The sequence below is a fragment of the Thermobia domestica genome, chromosome 1 (assembly GCF_964235325.1).
Source record: "Thermobia domestica chromosome 1, izTheDome1.hap1.1, whole genome shotgun sequence".
In the NCBI taxonomy this organism is placed as follows: domain Eukaryota; kingdom Metazoa; phylum Arthropoda; class Insecta; order Zygentoma; family Lepismatidae; genus Thermobia; species Thermobia domestica.
The window spans coordinates 258189609-258215531 of NC_137454.1; the positions used below are offsets into that span (position 1 = coordinate 258189609).

Below are 25923 nucleotides of genomic sequence, written 5' to 3' on the forward strand. Positions count from 1 at the left end.
GCGAGAAGTTTCATATTAAAAGTAAAATTGTGCTTAATAGAATAGTGGTGGTTTTTCAGTTGTAGGCTTCAAGAAAGCAGTTGCTGCTACAATAAAAGTACTAAAATGTCAAGTAGATACTTTATGAGGTTAGGTTAGGTTAGGTTAGGTTAGGTTAGGTGAGGTGAGAAATTAATAATGTAAGTTTAAACTATTACTACTGTAGAATCTTACAGGTTTGTACACAGCCAAAGTAATTATCGCTATTTTCTCAGCTGATTATTGACAATTTAGAAGTAGTAGCCCTATTGTATTATAGTAATTAGTTTGCTTCATTTCAATAGGGACATACTATTGCTGGAAGCAGGCTTTCTAACCATCTTAGTAGCACCAGTTACGTATTATAGCAAGCGCCAGACCTCCCCACAAGATGCAATTGCTTTGTGGTTAATTAAGTGGCTTCTTTTCCGTCTCATGTTTGCTTCAGGAATTGTTAAGCTTACTAGTAGGTGCCCAACGTGGTGGGGTTTGACAGGTAAGTTCTCATTTACCTTTATCTCACTGTTAAAAAAAAAAAAAAAAAAAAAAAAAAAATGTAGTTCTAACGACATGCAGTATTTTAGTATTACAGTTTCTAAGAAAGTGACGTAAGAAGTATGAAAAAAAAGTAATGTAAGAAGTATGAAAAGAAAGTGACGTAAGAAGTATGAAAAGAAAGTGACGTAAAACTGTTTATGAAAAAGGAATTTCAAATTAATTGCTAAATAAATGAGAAAGTTAAGTAGTATGTGCTGTGATTGTTTGGAATTTGTTGTAAATGTGATTAAAAAAAAAACAAAAAAAAAACTCAGTTTTGTAGTTGGTTTTAAGAATTGGTCGGAGCTCACCAACTGTGCAGTTCTAAAACTTAAAATCGTTCGAAAAATTAAGGAATAAATTGATTATGGCAGGTATCGTTAATAATTCTCATTTTATTATTGAGGTAGTTCAGTACAGTGTGGCTTAAAAAAATGTTCATATATATTATTATGTGATTTGAACAAATTACGATCAAGTACTATGTGTTGCTAATTGAAATTAACTTATCACACAATGAGCTAGCGAGTAGCCGAATGGAAAACGCTTGGCCCCGATTCGATTCTGAGTGGGGGGGCGCGGTGGCTCAGTGGTAGAGCGTTCACCTCTGGTGCTTGGGGTCTCGGGTTCGATCCCAGCCTCCGCCAAGTGAACTTTGTGGTGGACAAACACCGTGCTCGTGGGTTTTCTCGGGGTTCTCCCGTTTCCTCCCACTTTCTTCATTCCACCATTTCACTCATCTCTCATAATCACCGTCTCCTTTAGCCTAACCGGCATAACCGTGGGACGTAAAACTCAAAGATTTCATTTTCCGATTCTGAGTGGGAACATAAAATTTTCGGTGTTAACCCACCATTATGAATCAGTTAAGGAGCTATTAAGTTGAAAGATAAGAACTAAAGTGTAAAAAGCCAGAAGTAAAAAACAGTGATGTTGGAGTTGATCCAAGAATGACGCACCATTCAAGCGAAGAAGTTAACCATTGGCCCTCCAGCTCTTTATGCTCTATAATATCAGTACTTTGGTTTAGCATACCGGGCTGGTTCTCTGCCAAAGATTTACCGTCTTTACTTGCAGTTGCTGTTTTGTTAATGTAATTGCATTTCATTTGAAGCAGAATGTAGGGAGTGAAATGTGTCAGAAAATGGTAGCATGTTTTAATGTAATATTGCTCAAGTTACTGTAGAAAAGTGCTATACGTGTACATAATATTGTAACGGATCATTCTGAATCCGTGACATTGATTCTTACAGTTACCGATCGTGTGTTTTGTTAGTATTCCACGATGTAAAAGAAAATATTTGCGTTTGTCTGGATATGTTACCAGAATTTATTATATTCTATACTGTACAACCGTATTCTAAAGCTGTACCGAGTAATCACCAAACAATTTGATTTATAAATAAGAGAAATTAAAAGTAAATAAATTATATATATATATATATATATATAATATGTTGCTTATCAAGGACTACACTTGACTAGGCATCTTTTTAAGTTCCAATATTTATAAAATTTTAATCAGAATTTAGCTACAGTAACAAATGTGCATGCTAAAATTTCTTTATCAGTATACTGCATTCTGATTATATGTAATTATTTATATTTTAAACTTATTCTATTTTCCACACAAAGAAATTAATTATTACGAATATTAAACTATTAATATTGCAAATGGTGTCGAACAGTGCATGAACGTTGATGGCTAAAATTGTTTCTTTTAATCGGTGCTTGCCGTTTATAAGTATGGGCAGCTGAAATTAATAGCAACAAACCAACTGACGAGCGAAATTCAAAGAGGAAGCAAAGAAATAGTGCTGTGTAAAATGAAGATTTTATACATTTTGGGATGGAATAATTTAGTATCAATATTTATTTAGGGATTGCGGGAGTAAATTTTGAATGTTAAATATGATTCAAGAGAATAATGTTCTTATAGAGATGAGATTCTAGTTTGTTGATGGCTCGGCATTCGTTGTTAGATGTGACGTATGAACAAAAATTTTGAATAAACAATCTGTCTAGGCGTTGGGACGAGTCCTGTTATTATTACATTTGAGCTAAAACTATATTTTGTCTCAAAATTATTGATTGAAAATTTTGATACTGACAATAGGAACACTAAAGAACCTGAGTATGACTTAGTATGTGAATTTAAGTGTAGATTATGGACTTTACACAAAGATGATTATCGTCTGTAATGGTGTAATGAGGTGTTCTGACACTGAACAGATTATTTTTATCAGTCATGGGAATATTCTGCAGGTATAATGAAGAAGTTTATTTGGGACTCGAACGGTGCTGGATGGTATAGCTGTACCATAAGGTAATTTCTAACCAATTCTTTGTTTCACAGAAGTTCTCATAACTGCCTTGGGAATCCTAGGATGACTGATTAATATGATAAATTTTGCAATTGTGTTAAATACAAAGTTTTCTGTCTAGTCTTCGGTGGCGGTTTCACTAGCGGCAGTGAAAAGTAAAACAAATTCTTGGTAAAGAACATTACATAAGTTTAAAAGTTTCCATGTGCATTTGAATAGGGTGATGATGATGATTACCAGCTAAATACCGGTAGCGTCATGCACTTCAGGCTCATAGTGGGAACGTCTTATAGCGTAATCGCGTGACAAATACAAATTCTCGATTTTCATAATATTCTAAATTCTTTGATTCATTATTAAATTTTGTAATTAATGGATACTAACGTACGAAATGAGCTTCGACGGTACCAGCCATTCACAGTTGCCTGCCTCAGAAAACCTCTATCTTGCTACCATACGGCTCATGTAATATTTAGAAATGAACCAAGTTAAGAAATACAGATGATATCGTTGCTATCATATTGTCTGGTTAGTTGTGCCATGCTGGAAATTGGGATTTACCTATAATCAGCTCTTAGCATAACGCAGTAATGAATGATTTTATTTTAAGTTCAAGCCAATGCTACACATTCCATATATGTTTTTGCATGTGAATATATTATTCCTCATTAATTTTTTAATTATTGATTAATTATAGAATTTTCATACTATGTAATATTTATTTGGAGAAGTAAATAGAGCTGGAAATATTGGTGTATTGTATCGCCAATGTCATAAATCCATTGCTCTGCTCCTTAACTCAAGATAATTTATTTATTATTAGTAGTAATAATGTATGTGTCATTTAATGTTTGTGTGATGGCATGGCTGATATAAACTTTGAAATATTCGTCGGAACAAGTAAGATAGTGTAAGATGACATTTAAGCTAATCACTTTTTTAGGACACTGCAAGACAACTCTGCTGTAGAATATCCCTGTTTCTTAGCAGGCGCTACTTATATTACTGATGAATAAATTTTATTAGAACAATCCAAACTAAAATATGTAACAGCTATTAAAAAACATGTTGATGAATAACAATGTGACTTCATATGTATTAGGTTTAAGCAACGGAAATATGAAGATACGAGCTGCTTTATTGAGGCTAAACTTACTGTCTAGGCAACTGTCATGTATATGTGATGATGGATGTTTTTTATTTCTAAAGCAATAAACATATTGAACAGGTTATTTTTCATTTCAATTTAAGCGCAATTAGAAGTTTCTAAATTTAATTACTAACCTACAATACAAGATTTCTTTTAAATGAGAAAGAAGTAAAGATTTAATTTCACTGATGGGATCGTTGCTTAGGACAAGATCCTGGTAACTTCTGATCAATAAGTGAGATTTCGCTTAATGTTAGTACAATAGATTTTTTTAAAATAATGAATAGTGTAATGCAGTTTTTCTTGAACATCAAAATATATTTTCCATTTTTTTTCGTCATAATTATTTAATACTTTTAATTATTTATTTCTACTTTGGAATAATAATTATTATTACTGCTATTATATTCTGTCGACCAGTGAAAAAAAAAAATATTGGTCGTAACAATATAGTTAGCTTGCTTTATACTGACTGTTCTCGTCTGATTTTAATATTTCAGCCTTAAATGTGCACTTCGAGTCGCAGTGCATTCCCACTCCATTGGCTTGGTATGCCCATCATCTTCCGTCATGGATATTACGGCTTGGTGTAGTTGGAACATACTTCATAGAAATACTTGTGCCATTATTGTTTTTCTTTCCTCATCGCCGAGTGAGAATCATAAGTTTTTGGCTTCAAGTAAGTAACAATTCTAGATTCTAAATCGAAAACTTGTGAGTAGTACGAAATTATTTTATTTAACATAATGATAACATTTTGTAACAAGTTTCTTGAAACTAAACTACACGATTACTTTTTTAAACATCCAGTGATATAATTACTGGAAAGTCTTACCTTGCACCACGAACGCTGTTCTTGTTTAAGATCCTGTTTTCATTATATTTCGATCATTTCTGTGACCTTACGATCATTTCTGTGACCTTAATCGTATGCATGTACGATATGAGTTAAGCCTATCAATATAATTTCATTCAAAATAATATTCCTTGTCCTGTAAAGAGAAAACAGCACCCGAGTATTCCAGGAACCACTCTCATTGTCAATTAAATTCAATATTATAAACTTGAATCCGAAACCGGTTTTCGGTTTTCTCCAAAACCGGTTCGGTTTTTTACCTGGTCCGGTTTCGGTTTTCTTCAAAACCGATTCCGGTTTTTTTTTTTCAAAATTTGTTTTATTTCTGACCAGAATGGTGTTTCGTTGTTCTCCGGAAACCGAATCCATTTCCAGAGAAATAGTTTTGTGTGTTTTCGAAAATTTTTACCGAAACCGGTTTCGGTGAAAAACCGAACCGGTTTTGGAGGAAACCGAAATGTCGGTTTTTCGGGTTTCGGTTTTTATAAAAACCGGTTTTGCCCATCCCTAATTATATATATATATATATATATATATATATATATATATTATGGCGGTTAATTCCTTTCGTGTTACCAGTTCTTCAGAGAACTTATATACCTAGGTACATATATACATTCCACTACTACAATGAAGTATATAATAACCACTACCTGTATCGTAGTTTTCACTTGTTTTAGTAACTTACCGTTTCCGAGCTCATCTTCCCAAACTGAGAACTTGAGAAAGATTGTGTGGGTCAATGTTGCCAGATGAAACCCCAATATATGGGCTGCCATATAAACTAATGTCACTAGACACAATTTAGTAGAATATTTGACAAAAATAAAGTGTTTTCTTTGTTTTTAATAAATTTAATTTATTGTTTTAATTCCAATATTTGGATTGCCTTTAAAAATTGTCACTTGATTGCAGCTTGTGCAATGTAAGTTCTGAAATAAAGAAATTTATTTTAATTTCACATAGTATAATATTGTCCCATCGATGATCCAAATTACCTCGATCTAGGTTTAGTTCAGGATTTCCAGTTCTAATCAAGAAAGATTCGAATACATTTCTTTGAGTGTTGTTAAAGCATTGATGTAAGACTTCCACTCTTGTCAGCATCATGGCGTATTTCTTATGAATGCCTAGACAGACTGGATGTGGGAGTTTCATGACCTCTGACATCTCTCATATGTTGAGTAATCCTCTCTCGAATCCCTTCCGTAGGTTTTTTTGTCATTCCTGTATAGTGCTTGTTACAAATGCAATATACTTCGTTGCACATGGCACTATACATTTATAACAAGAACCAAACAGTAGTCTTGTACACATCTGTATACGAACGACGAAAAAGAATATTAGAGAGCATATGAGAGATGCCAGAGCTGATGAAACTTCCACATCCGGCCTATCTGGACATTCACAAAAAATAGGTCATGAAATTGACAGATTGGGAAGTCGTACTTTCATGCTTTAAAAACATTCAGAGATACGTATTAGAATCTATCTTCATTAGAACGGTAAATCCTGAACTAAACCTAGACCGGGGTAATCTTGATCATCGTTGGGACAATATTGTACTAAGTTAGATTAAAACTACAAATTAAAATACATTTGATTTTTTGATTTGATAATCCACGCATTGAATTTAAAACAATAAATTAAATTTATGAAAAATAAAAACTTTATTTCTGGACTTACATATAGCACTAAATTGTATCTAGTAACATTAGTTTATGAGGCAGGCCATATATCGAGTTTGATCTGGCAACATTGATCCACACAATCATTCTAACGTCCTGTTTGGAAAGGTGAGCTCTGAAAGATTTTCGTCTTAAAAGACACATAATGACACGGAATTGAAGTGAAAAGTACGATATTCGTAGTAGTTATTATATATTTCTTTGTTGCAGTGGAATGTGTATATATATATATGTACCTAAGTAAGTTCTCTGAACAGCTGATAACACGCCAAGAATTAACCGCCAGGAACATTATAGAATTTGTTCAAAGTATGATATTAAATTTATTACGATAACATGTCATGAATGAAAGTTTAGTTCAGCGAAGTGATTGGATTCAGATTTACAGTGTTGAATTTAATTGACAATGAGAGTGGTTACTTTAATACTAGGGTGCTGTTTTCTCTTTACATGACAAGGAACATTACTTTGATTGGAGGTATAGTTATAGCCTTAGCTCAAATTTCACATGCATGGTTTCATGGTCAAAGAAATGACCGAAATATATTGAAAACAGAATCTTAAACATGAAGAGAGTTCGTGGTGCAGGGAAATAATTTTATTCTGTGGTATAATTTGTAAATATGCACTGCGTTTCTAAAGTCCCCGAATTCCAATATAAGAAGATTATCAAGTATAAATTCTTCACATATCAAATAACTTGAAATTATTTGCTTGTGATTATAGTTTGTTCTTACTTAAGGATATGCAACAAAGTTTACTATTTTAGTCTAGACATCGGGGCTTAAAAATTGAGTTCTAAGGGCAAATCATGTAACAATTTGGCATCCGATGTTTTTTTGAATATACACCCATCACTGATCACAAAAATGCCGGATGCCAGAAAAAATACCTCACAGGAGGAGAGGGGGGAAGAAAGCCGAAAATTTAACCGTTTCTATTATTAACTATAACTCCGTAATCACTGGAGCTAGAGTATTCAAACTTTTTTCATTTTGTTTGTCTAATTGTCTTCTACAATTTAGTTCTAGTACATTTTTGAGCTAAATGTAATGGTTTTCTTATTTTCACTTTTACTCAATATTAATTGCGCGTGAAGTCAGTTTTTTAGCCACAGATTCTTTACAAGATCGAATTCGGAAAAATGTTTCCTCTAAAAGTTTTTCGTCACTTTATGCTCTTTCAAAAAATGTATACTTATACTAATGTAGGACTAATAGTGCCTGAATTATAAGCGACTTTATTCTGTCGTTTGGGAAACTGATCACGGCGCGGCCCAATAGTTACCTTCCCACAAACGGTAGATATTAGCAGCTGATGATGATTAATATATATATAATCTTGTCTGTTTGCAAGTATATAATCCTGATGATTAAGTCTGTCTATAATCTAATTAAAAATATTCATTTTTAATATTAATTGAGGGGCTTTTCGGAAAATAACTCTTGTCAAAACACAAAATTTCTCTGAAGAATGAAAAGACAGCTTTCTCTAGTACACACTATGAGAAACTCTGCAAATCCATTTCTTTATACATGTCGCTGATACCTTCTAAAACATGCATAAACATGCAACTTTCTATTCATTTTTCTGAAGAAAAAAAAAATCTTGTTTTGACAATGGTTGTTTTTGCTACAAGTCCTTTGACTTATGTACTACTATGGTACTGAACGAAATAGAGCAGGAACCAGATTTCAAAATTTCCTTCAAGAGGGAATCATGAAAAATTTGCCATCCACTTGTTTTTCTATATTATCACCTTTCTCTCTTAATACCTACTGTAACGGTAAGAAAAAAGCAAAAAATAAGATAAGCGTAACACATTTTATAAATGATCAGTTTTTAAACTGTTTAAATCTTACTTACAGAAGAAGCACAATAGAAGGAAACCATATGCTTAAGAAATCTCTCAAGAGAACAAACTATTTGATTTCTAGAATTAGTTCTCGTTAATGTTACACCACTCTTATATAAAGGTAACCAAGGAAGTTCTGTCGCTTTTTTACCCACCACTTTCGAACATCGATATGTAATCTAAGACGTACCTGAAAAATCAAATATTGTCCCGATCAGCATCGACGACCTTCTGCCAATGTTCTGGAAGGCCATGGATTACATCGCGGAAGTAGTTGGTGGGTCGTGAAACGAAGAAGGTGTCAAGTGCATTTTGTACCTTTACTAAAGATTTGAACTGGCGTCCTCTAAGGTGGTTGTCTAAGGAAAGGAACAAGTAATAATAGGACGGTGCAATGTCCGGGAAGTATTTCGGATGCAATACTGTTTCCCATCCAAAGCCTAGAATGGTGTCCCGGGTAATCCTAGCCACGTGGCTTAGCGTTATCCTGTAACAGGAGAACCCCTTTGCGATTCAGAAGTTCTGGCTCCAAAGTTTCAAAATTTTCTTGAACACGGCTTAGCTACGACAGTACATAGTTACATTGATGCTCTGACCAGCTGGTAGCAGTTCCCGATGCACGATGCCGCGAACAGTCCACAAAACACACAGGAGAACCTTCTTCTGGTACAGTGCTGGTTTTGGCTGTTTTGGAACCGGTTCCTGGGATCATGACGGCGTCGTGGAGCTTTGTACAGGTTCCACTTCTCATCACATGTCAACAACGTGTCCAGAAATGGCTCCTCCCTCAATCGAGACAGCAAAGAAACACAGGTGTCTGCTCGCGTTGCCTTCTGGCCCGGAATCAAATCATGTGAGACCCATCGACTCAATTTATAGTGCTTCCCAAGTTGATGGAGGTGCTGCCGAACGGTTTTCCCGCTCACACTGAATTGTAGTCCCAGTTTCTCACATGTCTGTCAACTGTTCGCCACAATTGCTGCCTGAAGATCTTCATTTTGCACATGTGTTGGTCGTCTGGCAACTAGTGCGTCTTCGAGTGTTTCGTCACCGCCCTTAAACTTGTTAAACCACCACTGCACTGTGCCCGTAGTCACAACATCCTCACCAAAGGCCTGGCATATCTTCCGCCCTGCTGTAGCGGCATTTGATCCCAGTTTGAACTTGTACAGCATACACGCTCTTATAACGCTCTGTGGAGGTCCCATGTTCACTCCTTACGCAAGTTCACTGTGTTACTGAACTGCTACAATCAGTAATGTGTTGGATATACCCCCAGTAACAACTGACCTTCGCTTTAACTCCATTCACATTCAACTGACTTTGTGAGGACCAGTTGAACACAGATCTACACAAAAAACGACAGAACTTTCTTGGTTATCTTTATATCTCGAGAAAGGTAAAGAAATTTGTGATATCTTTAATGCATCATTCAGTCTTCATCACTCTGTTCATTAACTGCTATTGAATTTTTATACTTGCTCGGACAACTACACATTGGAGTGCACAAGAAACCGCCATTCTTACACTTGCATTTCAAATTTAGACACTCAAGTTTCTGACCGCTACACATGGTAATCTCTAAACAAGCCTTGGAAATATTTTCAAGTGTTTTCAAAACTGGTCTCAGAATTTGGTCCTCCAAGTACCATCGAGAGTCTTCTGGCCTTGGTAAATAGATCTCACCCTTACCAGCATTTCCCAAATTGTTGTTTGGTAATGGGATCTCTTTATATGTTGTTTCAGAGTATCACTAGTTGGAGGTAATTTCTTCAGTCTGCATTTTCCTAAAAGTAGGAGCGTACCTTCATTACAGATGTTCGCATAAACCTTGAGGAGTTGTGAAAAACAGTTCTGCAGATTCAATAGCACTTGCTAATAAAGGAATATGTCCTAAGGAAAATAAAAGGTCACAATTTTCTGACATGAGTAAGTAGACAATTCTTGATCTTTGATGTTCCAACTGGATATGACATTATGCCGCATCCAAGTGGAGCGTGATAAGCCATTACCTCTTTTCTCATTCTCAGATAACTAGTGGCAGAGGTGGTGAACTGGAATAAACCTTCTTGTTTTTGATATCCCGCCATCTTGTACAATTCTTCACAAGAAATTCTGTCATAATGGTGTATCAACAGCAGGAACACATCGTTGTCTCTACTCATCACAACAATTCTTTCTGAATTGTGATTCACAGCATGAAGTATCATTCTAGAGTCTGTGAGTCTGTTTCTTCGTGCTTCCCTTCAAGACTTTGAACATCGATCTCGAAGTTTGAGTTAATAGTGTTCTGATCTTTAAAACTACCGGAAACAACAAAGAGTTCTGAAGGTGATAATTCCAGCAATGCATCATCTACTTATGGTATACTTACTCAAAGAACTGTGACCTTTTATTTTCCCTAGGAAAGATTCCTTTATCAGCAAACGTTATTGAATCTGCAAAAATGTTTTTCACAAACCTCCTCAAGGTTAATGCGAAAATCTGTGATGGAGCTAGGCTCCTACTTTTAGGAAAATGCAGCCTGGATAGATTACCTCAAAATAGTGATGCTCTGAAATAACATATAAAGAGATCCCATTACCAAACAGCAATTTGGGAAACGGTGATAAGTGTGAGATATGTCTACCAAAGCCAGAAGACTCCGGCTGGTAGGCTACTTGGAGGACCAAATTCTGAAACCAATTTTGAAAGGACTCGAAGATTTTCCCAAGGCTTGTTTAGAGATTACCATGTGTAGCTGTCAGAAACTTGAGTGTGTAAGTTTGAAATGCAAATGTAAAAATCGCTGTTTCTTGTGCACTCCAATGTATAGTTGTCCGAGGAAGTATAAATATAAATATACAGTATACGTAATGAACAGAGTGATGAAGACTGAATGATGCATTAAAGACATCACAAACTTCTTTATCTTTTTTAGGATATAAGAGTGGCATAACATTATTGAGAACTAATTCTAGAAATCAAATAATTTGTTCTCTTGTGTAGAGATTTCTTAAGCATATGGTTTCCTTCTATTACGTTTCTTATTATAGATTTATTGTATTATAGCAACTGTACACAATCTTAATAATAAGCAAGTGCTTCTTCTGTAAATAAGATTGAACAGTTTAAAAACTGATCATTTACAAAGTATGTGATTCATATATTATTTCATGCTTTTTTTCTTACCATTACAGTAAGTATTAAGAGGGAAAGGTGGCAATACAGAAAAACAAGTGGATGGCAAATTGTTCATGATTCCCTCTTGAAGCCAATTTTGAAACCTGGTTCCTGCTCTATTTCGTTCAGTACCATAGTAGTACATAAATCGAAGGACTTGTAGCAAAAACAACCATTGTCAAAACAAGATTTTTTTTTTTTCATTCAAAAAAATGAATAGAAAGTTGCATGTTTATGCACGTTTTAGAAGGTATCCGAGACACGTATAAAGAAACAGATTTGCAGAGTTTCTCATAGTGTGTACTAGAGAAAGCTGTCTTTTCGTTCTTCAGAGAAATTTTGTGTTTTGGCAAGAGTTATTTTCTGAAAAGCCCCTCAATTGAAATTAAAAATGGATATTTTTAATTAGATTATAGACAGACTTAATCATCAGGATTATACACTTGCAAACAGACAAGATTATATATATATTAATCATCATCAGCTGCTAATATCTACCGTTTGTGGGAAGGTAACTCTTGGGCCGCGCCGTGATCAGTTTCGCACACGGCACAATAAAGTCGCTTATAACTCAGGCACTACTAGTCGTACACTAATATAAGTATACATTTTTTGAAAGAGCATAAAATGACGAAAAACTTTTAGACGAAACATTTTTCCGAATTCGATCTTGTAAAGAATCTGTGACTTAAAAACTAACGTCACGAGCAACCAATACTGAGTAAAAATGAAAATAACAAGAAAACCATTACATTTAGCTCAAAAATGTACTAAAACGAAATTGTAGAAGAGTGGTTACGGAGTTATAGTGAATAATAGAAACGGTTACATTTCCGGCTTTCTTCCCCCCTCTTCTCCCGTGAGGTATTTTTTCTGGCATCCGGCATTTTTGAGATCAGTGATGGGTGTATATTCTAGAAACACCGGGTGCCAAATTGTTACATGATTTGCTCTTAAACTCGAAAAGGAGAGCACATTTGTCAAGTTGATGCGTAGAATATTTAGAAAAAATGTTGGATATGTTTACCATCAACTGCTAGGCACAAGTTAACACGACGACACATATTGTAAGCCACTTTGTGTAGTGTTGTGACCAGGATGTCGCTCACTGTTCTTGTTTTTGTACACTATGTTCTTAAGGCAGCAAAAAAAAAAAAAAAAAAAAAAAAAAAAAAAAAAAAAGTGGTGAACGAAGCGGCCACAAGTTCTTCGATATCGATCGATCCTCGAAGAAAATGTCTTGAGCATCTTCATTGACTCATTTGATATATGACTGGTCGCTTCATCCTGGTGGAACCAACAATAAAGTTCGTCTTCCTCAAGCAAAGCTACAAATTGAATAGTGATGTCGATATACACTTCTGAATTAACGGTCGTGTTGAAAATATTGGACCCATAATTCTTCTTGAAATTGCACATCATACTCCTGCCACTTTCTGAAAATGAAGTGGAACTTCATGTACTGCAAAAGGATTTTCAGTTTGTTGACTATATTATTCCGCGTGAATCTTTTGAACCACGACATTAATTTGTGCGTTTCTGGAAATCGAACGGGCGCAGCTCGTTAACTACCTGCACCGTGTATGCTCGGAACTTCAGACGTTTTGCAGTTCTATAACAAGATGACAAAGATTTTCTTTTTTTCTGTGGGGGCCGCCTCAGAAACTTCCTAGTTGAGTTCTGTAATTTTTGACCAATATCCACAATAAAGTCTTAGTGTAAAAATTGATGATGTCTACTCCTTGGGTTATCTGCAAGGTTTCTTGTTTCGCAAAACCTTTTTACTAAGTCAAACACTGTTGTTTTTCCAGGTGAAAGCATTGGGATATCTTATGAAGGATCTTTTTACAGCTTTCGTATGATTTAACTTTAAAGTAAGCTTCCAAAACAGCAACCCTCGGCTCCCGTATAAGATTCATGGTGGGCTGAATTCGTGTGTGTTCAACTGGACATCTAACTTTCATTTTTGCTTCTTTCTGCGTTGTTCATTATCGCCTAATGTTAGTGTGTTGATTGGTATGTTCCAACAACACCAATAATCAATCACAATGAACAGTTTCCGAAAACATTGCATTGTTGCTCAACAATGAATTTTTAAAGTCAAAGTTCGGGGACTTTAGAAACGCTCTTTATATATATATATATATATATATATATTACATGTAAATTGTAAAGTAGACTATATTAAATAAATAATTTGATTAGGGAAAAGACCCCACTTCAGATTTATCGAAACAGCTGCAGGAAACTGAACATTCAGTCGGGAATATCAAAGTATTACATCCATGTTCTTCCATTACAGATAGGAGCATATTTGAATCGTTTCCTGCTTTGCATCTGAATAAAAGAAATTTCGATCACAGGCGGGATGACATAAATTTTAACTGAAGAAGTCACTCGTTTATTAAATAAACATTTCTGTTTGTTACACTTCTGTACATCAAGTTGCCACAAAAGTTTTAAGCAAATCAACTGCTTGCTCACAGTTTCAATGATTTATTTATCTGCTTAAAAAATAAATAAATAAAATAAATAAATCATATTTTCAGTTACATACAATTCACCGCATAAAAATTAATTTTGTACTTACAACGCAGTTCACTTTAATTTTTCGTTAAGTAAAAGATGAAATCTACGACATACAACATTCATCGTTTATGCTTTTACTGTATACTTTTCGTGCACAATGCTGGAAATTTATTAGTCAGTCTTCAAAAAGTGTATTCACCTCTCTGCTTTATAACGTATTTTTGATAAGAAGAGAGATCCCAAGAAAACAAAGAAACCCTCTTACATGTTAACAGTCTAGCAGTGGAGTTAATGACTGGCAAAGTTGCTAGAGAGCAACTAAACTATCTGAAAAGTTTTTTCCACCCCGGATATAAGATAAGGCTTTTATCTCTAAGTATGCAATATTTATTCTATAGGTTCTATTTGCAAATATTGGTTTATAACATTTATTTATACTGATTGTATTAATTGATTATTATTTCTGTAGGTGTTACTCCAACTTGCGATTATCTTGACTGGAAACTACAATTTTTTCAATCTACTCACCATCGTATTGTGCGTTTCATTATTAGACGACGATTGCTTCTACAGGAAAAAAGGAGAAGGTAAGTTACATAGTTAAAAGAAATAGGAAATGACGTAATTCATAATAGAGGATTACGGGCTAATTAGTTGTAAAGTCTTTCCTTCTATGAATTTTTATTAACTGTACAGATCGAAATATGAGGATTATCCAGAAAGTAACTCATGTTTTGGAACAAGAAGTCAAATGAAAGTAGATATTTGTTATATACATTTTGAAACGACACTCTTACACTACTTTTCGATATAGTCGCTTTACAAGTTTAGGCACTCATAATAGCGATGAACAAGCTTACAAAGTCCATTATCATAAAAGTTGTTACCCTGTGACTTCAACTACCCCTGTATGCCAGTGTGAAGATCTGCGTCATCATCAAAGCGCTGCGTTCCTAGCTAGCTTACATAGGTAGGGAAGTGGTAGTGACTTGGAGCGAGATCCGGGCTATTTCACGGATAGTCGAAAACCTCCGAATAAAGGCCCTGGTAAGAGTTTTTGAGTCTGCTTGGCCGAGTGCGTTCTCATGAAACGGCATGACTTTTTGCACCTAGTTTTCCTGAACGTTTGTTCTGAATTGCGCTTTAACTTCTGTAATGTTTCACAGTACGTCTTCTCTATCCCAAACCACAAAAGTTGCTAGAGAATCTTGCAAACATGGTAAGATTTTTGTGAACTGTGTCTTCATTCCATGCATTTGCTTTACAATTAGCATGCTTAACTCAAGTCTCGTCCCAGTAACGATACGATCAATAAAAGAATTTCCGAGTTCATTATAGACCTCAAGGAATTTTTCTGGTCAAAATTCTCGGAACCCATTTTGCACAAAACCTAAACTTTTGAGTCATAACTTGTAATAAGCTGTGTAAAATATGCGGAAACTCAAACAAGAGCTCTGTTGTCGAGCAACGGCGATTTTCACGAATCCTGTAAGAGATTTTTTCGACCAGTTCGTCAGTCACAGTGCTCGGTCGCCCACTCCGGTCTTCATCGTGAACGTTTATGCGGCCATCTTTAAGTATGAGGCACCAGCGCCACACTCCACTTTCACTTATCTCATCCTTGGTAAGCTTTACACAGTTGTCGATGAGTGTAAATCGGTTTAATGTTTTTCGCAAACAAAAATCATATGACCGACCTCACTCCACAGCTGGCGAGATTTTCAATTGGAGCAATCGTGTTAATAGTACATGGTAACCAAAAAAGTGTTTGCCTTTTTAAACGTCCCATTAATCATGCGCTCACAGAGAGGAAACGAAATGACTCTCGTGCATGCCAAGCGATCGAGAGTTAGTCTGACCATCGATCTTCAGTAATAGAGGTACATTGCGTACATACAGCTTGTCAAGTGTCGAAGAGAAATGGAGGTATGTATCGAAGCACTTTGTTCATATGTGTTTGTTGTATGATTTTAAAGTGGGCCTGTCAGCTGGCGCATCAAATCACCGCATATGCAGGACACTTGGAGAGAATTCCGTGAACGAACGCACTGCCAGACACTGGTTCCAGAAATTCCGTTCGGTAAATATAATCCTTTCGAATGAACGTCACAGTGGACAACCACATGTGTTGGATAACGAGGCTCTGAAAGCAGCCACCGAGGAGAACAGAAGTCTAACGTGTAATGAATTGCAGCAAGGTTCCATGTTTCCGCTGAAACAGCTAAACTCCACCTTCATGGGATAGGGAAGTCATACAAGTTAAACAAGTGGATACTTCACACATCGTCGGCAGCCAATAAGGAACAACGAATGACAGACTGTTTGTCCTTGCTCACTGATGATGAAATATGGGTCCTCTAAGACACTCCCAAGCGTACTAGACATCGGTTGTCACCACGTGACCCTGTCCTCATACTTCAAAACCACTTTTGCTCTCACGAAAGGTTATGATCTCTGTACGATGCAATTGTCGGCAAGTGGTGCATTACGAGCTCCTTCCACCTGGTCAGGCCATCATGGATCTCTACTTTCAGCAGTTGCAAAGGGTTCATCGTGCTTTGCGGCACAAGAATCCGGCATTGGTGAATCGCAAGTGTGTGCTGTTTCTGCACGACAATACCAAGCTACATGTGGCAAAGAGGACCCGGGTGACCCTTCAGTAACTTGGCTGAGAGACATTGTACCATGTACCATATCACACACCTTGACCTTGCGCCAACTGATTACCACGTGTTTCATTCCCTCGACGTCCATCTCCGTGAGACATCCTTCGCAAATGAGGAAGACCTGTGGAACGCACTCTAAGACTTCTTTGCATCCACGACCGCCGAGTTTCATCACCAAGGTATTGTGCAGCTGCAGGAACGTTGTCAAAAGGTGTTGGATGCAGACGGATATAGGTTTAAAATTAAAGGTACGCATTGTCCACTGTGTTGCTCTTTGTTTATCACTGCTCTAGAACGGCAAGAACTTTTTTGGTTACCTTGTATTATGAACAGAGCAGAAGCAACACAAACTTTCATCCACAACTGAATGCGCATTGTACGGGCGAATTCTATGCACAAAATGGCGGCGCTCGCCCCGCCCCTAGCTGCACCCCGCCGAAACGTGAGTGACTTTCTGGATAGCTCTCGTATAAGTTAAGTTTTCGGTTACTATACAACATTTGTTACTTTGAAAAGTTTACCAAATATAAACAGAAATTTGAGGGTGGAATTAAAAACTGGAAAGCAAACGTGGTTAAGTCCTTTAGTATTAGTTCAAATGGGTTCTTGTGGATAAATAATAAAAGTTGGAATTGAAATGTATTAAATTGTTTGTTCACCTTAGAAGAATAAGCACATCTTATCTTGAAACATAGTTTCTGATCGTATAACTGCTGCCAATAAATTTTTGTTTCAGATCAGTCGGCGATTGTACGGTTCTTAAGCACTCTGTTTAATTTGCTGATACCTGCTGTTGTGTATGGAGTACTGATTTACTTCACAAAAGAATACTGTTCTGTAAGAATCAATGCAGCAGGAGCTGTAGATGCTGATCTTGGTAAGTTGAACTAATACACTATGTGATCAAAGGTATCCGGACACCCCCAAAAATATACGTTTTTCGTATTAGGTGCATCGTGCTGCCACCTACTGCCAGGTACTCATTATCAGCGACCTCAGTAGTCATTAGACATCGTGAGAAAGCAGAATGGGGCGCTCCGCGGAACTAACGGACTTCGAACGTGGTCAGGTGATTGGGTGTCACTTGTGTCAGAAGTCTGTACGCGAGATTTCCATACTCCTAAACATCCCTAGGTCCACTGTGTCTGATGTGATAGTGAAGTGGAAACGTGAAGGGACACGTACAGCACAAAAGCATACAGACCGATCTCGTCTGTTAACTGACAGAGACCGCCGACAGTTGAAGATGGTCGTAAAGTGTAATAGGCAGGCCATCCAGACCATCACACAGGAATTCCAAACTGCATCAGGATCCACTCCAAGTACTATGACAGTTAGGCGTGAGGTGAAAAAACTTGGATTTCATGGTAGAGCGGCTGCTCATAAGCCACACATCACGCAGGTAAATGCCAAACGACGCCTCGCTGGGTGTAAGGAGCATAAACATTGGACGATTGAACAGTGGAAAAACGTTGTGTGGAGTGACGAATCACGGTACACAATGTGGCGATCCGATAGCAGGGTGTGAGTATGGCGAATGCCCGATGAACGTCATCTGTCAGCGTGTGTAGTGCCAACAGTAGAATTCGGAGGAGGTGGTGTTATGGTGTGGTCGTGTTTTTCTTGGAGGGGGCTTTCACCCCTTGTCTCGCGTGGCACTGTCACAGCGCAGGACTACATTGATGTTTTAAACACCTTCTTGCTTCCCACTGTTGAAGAGCAATTCGTGGATAGCAATTGCATCTTTCAACACGATCGAGCACGTGTTCATACTACACGGGCTGTGGCGGAGTGGTTACACGACCATAACACCCCTGTAATGGACTGTCCTGACTTGTTCCTATAGAACACCTTTGGGATGTTTTAGAACGCCGACTTCGTGCCAGGCCTCACCGACCTACATCGATACCTCTCCATTTCAGCACTCCGTGAAGAATGGGCTGCCATTCCGCAAGAAACCTTCCAGCACCTGATTGAAAGTATGCCTGCGAACGTACCGATGGAGGGCGCCACGAACTTGTAAGTCATTTTCAGCCAGGTGTCCGGATACTTTTGATCACATAGTGTAATATTAAACCCTAATTGTATGCTTTAAAGCTCTTTCATGAAATTCGAGTTGTAATGAGCTTGTTTACTTTTAAAGATACACGGAATTTACTGATCAATTACATGTTTTACATTATAACTTGTAAGTATTGTACATTACTTGATTTTAGAGAACTTTTTATCTCACAACATAACTTTATTTTTGTGATTTTCCCAATTATCCGGATTTTTGTGATTTTCCCAATTATCCGGATTAGGTCGTTAATCAGATAATTGTAGATTTTCTGCATTTTGAGCTATTCGTACACGCGGAAGTGCAACAAACACTGATACCATGAGCGAATTGTGTATCAATGATTAGCATAAGTAATTACTGTTTACTTTTGACTTTTTAAAATAAACACTCGTTCAATTTCTTTCACGGATCTTTTTTTTTCAATTGACATTATTTCATATTATTATTATTATTATTATTATATGTATAACTTCGTAGAAATTCATATAATCCGGAAGAGATTAAAATGTCTTAGGTGGGTGGGACATGTTGCACGCATGGGAAATATGCACGGGATGCATACAGATCTTTAATTGGGAGTATAGTTTAGAGATACCTTAACAACAATCCAAAATTAATTTAGTTAGTGCAAAGAATCCTATGGCAAACTCCTGTCTCTGTGTTTATGAACTTTCTTGGGATTAGTTTATATTTAAAAGAATCTTACCCACATAGTTACGCGTAACTATATTCTAACCTTACAAATAATTAAAATTTTTACTTGTTGGCATCATGCTGAAATTATGCTATATGAAAACTCTGAAGTGTAAATTTTAATAACTGATAAACTAAAGTAAACTTCAAACAGTATGCTCACATGCTTGGGAGTTTTAGCAATCATGTATTTCACTTATTTAAATTTCTGATGATTCCTGAAAATTCATTATACTTCCAAGCTTTTGGCTCTCGCCTCGAGCCTTGCACGGAGAATAAAATAGAATTAAAAGTAATAAAAAGATGAAGGAATGGTCTCTGAGGAAGAGCAGTGAATATATACTTTGTCAGTTATGCTGTCTAGAGCCAGGCATGTAGTCAAGGGGAGCTTCACCAAGTATTTGATTACTTTTTTCTTATGAGGAGCTTTGTGTGCAGTATCAACATGTTATTTCAGAAACAGTTCTACCGCTCCTTTAAGTTGTCATTTGGAACAATCGGTAGTTGACAGAATAATTAAAACAAAATTTATGTGAAAAGAAAGTTCCGTTAACATTTGATTCCACAGAGAAAGAAGCGCAGATATTGTACAAATATTGTAGATATTGTAATTTTACAAAACATTATTGGATGTGTACTTTTTATAATAGTTGAGGTCATTATGAAAGGAAGATTAGGAAAATTTTTATATTAAAATGAACAGAGGAAGGAACGTAGATATTGTAAAATCTTTTTCAATACTTTTTTTATATTCTTTCACTCGAGATTTCTTCATAGTTTGTTATTAAAATACTTACTAACCTATCCTCATTTTATTGTCCTAACAAACCAATATATGTTGTCAGTAAAATAGTTTAGATTGATCGAGCCCCTGGTGTGATAATCACAGTATTTCATGTCACTCCCTCCATTACAAAATCCTGGCTAAACGAATCAATATATGTTGCAGTAAAATAGTTTAGAATGATCGAGCCCCTGGTGTGATAACCACAATATTTCATGTCATTCTCCCTCCCCCATTACGAAATCCTGGCTACGTGCCTGCTAGAGTATTTGACTTGTGACCAGCAGCAATTGACAAGATATCTTCACTGTTTTTTCGTTGAGACCATTCCTTTACATTTCCTTGACTCGTATTTTTGTTGTATGAGAACAAAGATCCAAGGGAGAGGTGAAAGCTTGTAAATGCTTCATTTAAAAGAAAAGAAATATTAGCAGTTTCCAAATGAGATCTCAATTACGTATAAATCAATTTAAACTGAACAGGATAGATTATAGTGTTGTGATTATGTAATTAGCAACGGTTATTTGACTAGTTTCAGTAAGCTGTTCTTCCAGGCATCCCAGTAATATATTCTTATTCATTTGGGTAGGAGGCACGGTGGCTGTGTAGTAGAGCACGTATCTCTGGTGTGTGGGGTCTCTAATTCGATCCTCGGCCAAGTACTTTTGTCATGAACAACATCGTGTCCATGGGTTTTCTTGGGGTACTGTCGTTTCTTCTACATTCTCATTTCACCAAATTTTCCATCATTATGCACTTACCTTAATCATCCTCCCCCCTTAGCTATAGGGCATAAACGTGGGACGTTAAACTGAAAATTTTCATCTTTTTATTTATTTTGTCTATGGCATACACAATACTTGTACGACTTAAAAGTGGCTGAAAATTAACAGTGTAGCTTTAAAGGTTAGAAGTATCTATCTCTTCTATAGTTAGTCTGTTATATATATATATATATATATATATATATATATATATATATATATTTATTTCTATTAAGACAAAGTTCGATACATCAAGAATTTAGGGATAAAAATTAATGTGCAAAAGTTAAGTTTCAAGTTCGTTATTAATGGCCACCCTAGTTTGTGGCTACTATGTCTTTGGTACTTTTTTGGACATACATTATTTCAAATGTGAATTATTAAAGTACTAATAAAAGTCTATCAAGTCTATATTTGAATAAAATAAATGTTATCCTATACATTTAAAACTTAATGTTTTGTACCTTCGTCGTGTTTGAATTATTTCTAATCAGCATTTCTTTATTTTAAATAGCTTTTACTCAGTATCAGTTCGAAGATTTATTGGGAAAGGCATTACCTAAGGTAATGGTCATCGGTGTCGCTTCACTTGCTCTCGTTGTGGCTGAAGCCTTAACAAGTTCACTGCTGGATGTGGAAGGAATTGTTAGTAAAGTTACAACGCTGCTAAGAACAATATCAGTTGGAGGCTTAGCTTTCATCTTGTTTGGAGTCAGTCTGGTATGAGTTTATTAACTGGTAGCTATTCTTTTGATACAAAATTCATTGATGTCTTAGCGATATGTTTAAATAAGTCTAATTCTATAGTTCTTGGATCATACGATTACAAAGAGCAAAATACAGTAGTGCCGCAAATGTAAACTGCAATTTTGCAAAATGTTTATAAATTGTGTACATATTTGATAAAATAATATGAATTTAAAACACTTCTCGTAGGTCATATTCTCTTGCATAGTCTGACAACAAAAAATGTAGGGCTGAATAAGAAATCAGTTGCATGTAAACAGTTTAAGCAATTATTATTTACTCTAAAACCTTTAATTATACAATAACCAGAAGACAGCACGCGAGCTTATTACTTTCTTTTTCTACTCCTCTCCCTTCAAAAAAATAAATAAATAAAATAAAATAAAATAAATCTAACTATCGCCAGTTTATATTATGTCTAGTCTTTTGATGTGAGTAATGAGTTTTTTGTATAAGTAAGGATACCATTATTTTCTTCCGCTCTTCTGTTTACATACGTTAGATTTAGATGAAACATTCTTTTCGTCCTGCACGTTTGTTGGCCTGGCTTCATATTGGATTTTGCCTTTGCAAAAGGAAAAAAATATAACATGCAGTAAGATGTACTGGAAACTTGAAATATTCCTCGTCATAACTTGTTTCCATTCCCCAGACTATGGATCCCATGTTAATAGAACCAAAGAAGTCTGTTGCGTGGATTCGGAGTCATCGTCTTCGGAGATGGTTGCCTAACAAATTAAGTGGTAATTCAACTTTGCAGTGTCGGAGAAATAGGAAGGACGCATTAGCGTTTCCCAATCAAGTCGTATAATAATGTCATGGGTGACCTGAGCAATATATGGCTTCGCGTTGTCCTAAAACAGATAGAACTTATTTGATTTACAAGTTGTGGCTCCAGGGTCTACAATTTTTCATGCACACTTAACAGTTACTGCGAGTACATAGTTGCATTGATCATCTGGCGAGTTGATAGCAGTTCGCGATGCAATATCCAGAGCAATAGACTAAACACAGAGGATAACCATCTGCTGACGCAGTAGTGCGTTTTGTTGCTTGGGAATTGGCATATGTGGTTCTAGCCAATGAGGATGACGCGATGTAATAAATAGAAAAATCACTCTTGTTCGTGTCGCTTTCTGAACCACAGTCAATTTATGTGGAACTCAACATTTAACTTTATACCGTTGTCAAACTGCTGGAGATGTTGAGTGGCAAATGGTTTCTGCACTGCAATTAAATGCTTCCAAAACCTCATGTTTAAAGGAGCAGTTCGACTTAAAAATGCCTTTTTTACAAATTATTTCTATTTGTAGAGTTGAAAATTCTAAAAGAAATGGTGTTTGTTTGATCGCGATACATTGAGACGTTAGCGAGTAACAGAGGAAAAAGATTTCGTGATGTCGTCATCCATGGTCAGGCTGCGAGGGGAGGCTTCCATACATACGGTGCCAAGCATTTCGTTTGTGAGAGGTGTGGTAACACGTTCTAAAGTGCAATTTCCTTTTCGAGAATTGATTGCGATGACGGACAACTTTAAGCCTTATCAGTTCAAATCGTGAACTAGTGGCAGCGGAATGTTGCTTTCATATGGCTACCGAAGAAGAAAATGCGTACATCTTTTCTTGTACATGAATGCACAAGAATGTACACTCATGTCCAAAATTATTGTTGCATGTCTATAAATATATTGTAGAAATGCAATTTGATAACGAATTCTCCCGGTACTTCTTATAATGTTAGTATGTGTATAATCGGCAAAGACATGTATGTGGCAAATTTCATTTAAAAGAGAGCAGTAAATAAGAACAATAAAATGAAAATAAAATTTTCTTGTCCATTTAGCGACATTTTGCTTTATTCGTTCCAATTTTCATATTTATCATTCTTTTCCTATGAAATGTACCACAAATATACATTTCCCGATTATGCACATAGTATCAGTATTAAAAGTTCTCTGCAAAATCGTTATCAAATTATATTCTTACAAGAAGAAGTTATAGATATGCGACAGTCATTTTGGACATGAGTATATATTTGTAATATGATACAACACCGAGGTAAATTTCTCAAGAAGTTCATCGCAGTGGTTGCATAAATGATTAACTAAACTTGGTTTCCATAGTTGTAGTTTACTACTTCGCTTACTCTCAATTTTAAACTTTTTTGCAAAGCTTTTAGATACATGCCACACATCAAATTCTTGAGTTATGTTTCCGAATTCCGACGCGATTAGTTTCCTAATTCCTGTATGGATAGCAGAGAGAAACAGAGTAATATTTAAGTTCCTCAGAAGCTTCATTAAAACTCATTTACGAGCTGTTTTGTTTAAATCACCTTCTACTAAATCCTTTTAATGACAGTAAATTCTGCAATTTTATTGCTTCGCAAATCCATTACTCTATATGTTAAATATTTTGCCGAGAATTCTGGAGAATCGTATTGTCCATCCCCTGACAACCAAACAGAACCGTGCAAAGATTTAGAAATGTAATCTTATTATTAAGTATCTGCCTTTCGGCAGGTCCTGAGACTAATGAGTTTTCTCAATTGTAGATTTAGGCCTGGAAATATTTCTTCCGCGTTTTTCAATCTTCAGCGTCCTGGTTTGGGTACAAAACCTCGCGGCCAGAACCTCGCGGCGACAACGTCGCGGACCAAAACCTCGCCTGGCCAAAACCTCGCGGCCCAAAATCTCGCCGGGCCGAAACCTCGCCTGGCCAAAACCTCGCCGCCCAAAACCTCGCGGGACAAAATCTCGCCGGGCCAAAACCTCGCCGTCCAAAACGTCGCGGGCCAAAATCTCGCGGGGCCAAAACCTCGCGCCCCAAAATATCGCCGTACCCAAATCTCGCCTGACCAAAATGTAAATGATCCAACAGATGATAAGGATGACGGTATAAAAGACGCTGTTTCAGGAAAAGTATCACAGGTATTTGACCAAGTCCCGCGATACCATATGAAAATTCTGTTTCTGTATTAGAGGATTTCAATGTGAAGGTAGGGCGACAGGATGCTTTTAAACTGGTTATAGGGAACGAAAGCCTGCATAAGGAAGGTAATGACAACTAATGGGGTTAGTTTCGTGAACTTTGGAACATCCAAAAACTTAAAATTTCAACAAAAATCTAATAATATTTATGAAGGTATGAAATATATGAGTTTTTACGACGTCCCTTGATTATGTCCTGTAGGTTAAAAGAGACGTAGATGACCAGGATGAAGGAAATGATGGAATAAAGAAAGTGGGAGGAAACGGGAGTAACCCGAGAAAGCCCACACACATGATGTTTTGTATCTTCTTCTTCTTCTTATTATTATTATTATTATTATTATTATTATTATTATTATTATTATTTGTAATGTGGAATTGCATATTAAGAAACTGATTGGGTAAATTTTAAAGAAAAGTTTCATTCGCGGCGAGGTTTTGGCCACGCGATGTTTTGGGTGGCGAGGTTTTGGCCCGGCGAGATTTTGGGCGGCGAGGTTTTGGCCCGGCGAGATTTTGTCCCGCGAGGTTTTGGGCGGCGAGGTTTTGGCCACGCGAGGTTTTGGCCGGCGATGTTTCGGCCGCGAGATTTTGTCCGTATACCAAACTTCCAACTTTTAACTTCCAACATTTTCTTCAGTTTCTCAAATCATCGATCAGTTGTGTTCTTCCTATTCCTCGCTTTCCTTCCATCTTTCCTTGCATGTAAAAAGTAATAATACCTGATGGTGGGCTGCAAAAAAGTTTTTTTTAAAGTTTTTCCTATGAAGCATAAGTTCAGCGTTTTAACTAAAATTTTCGAAACCAATGCTATTTAAATAGATGGCGGACGAGATCGCTACAGCACATAAGTGTCTTTTCTTTAATCTTGATTCCGATTCACATTTTGTTGCATTTTTTAATGATAACTGTATAATTTTGTGCTTCAATGTATGTACAGGAGCGCGACAATTGTGGCAAAAATGAAATAACATCTGTAAAGTTTGCCAGAACACGAAAAATACCATTGTTAAATTTTATTCGCAACGCCCTCCGAAAAACAACCATCGTCACCCGTTTCATCATCATTGTTACTTGATACAGAAAAATTAAACGATGA

At 36.3% G+C, this 25923-nt stretch overlaps 1 protein-coding gene across 1 annotated transcript in view; it reads left to right on the forward strand.

Moving 5' to 3' along the window:
• LOC145660555 (lipase maturation factor 2-like) overlaps positions 1 to 25923 on the forward strand; it is a 71545-nt gene that overhangs the window by 19254 nt on the left and 26368 nt on the right. The window contains exons 4-8 of the mRNA XM_081725776.1: positions 324 to 514; positions 4530 to 4708; positions 14589 to 14706; positions 17522 to 17662; positions 21603 to 21808. Coding sequence (XP_081581902.1) covers positions 324 to 514; positions 4530 to 4708; positions 14589 to 14706; positions 17522 to 17662; positions 21603 to 21808 — 835 coding nt within the window. The remainder of the gene's footprint in view (positions 1 to 323; positions 515 to 4529; positions 4709 to 14588; positions 14707 to 17521; positions 17663 to 21602; positions 21809 to 25923) is intronic.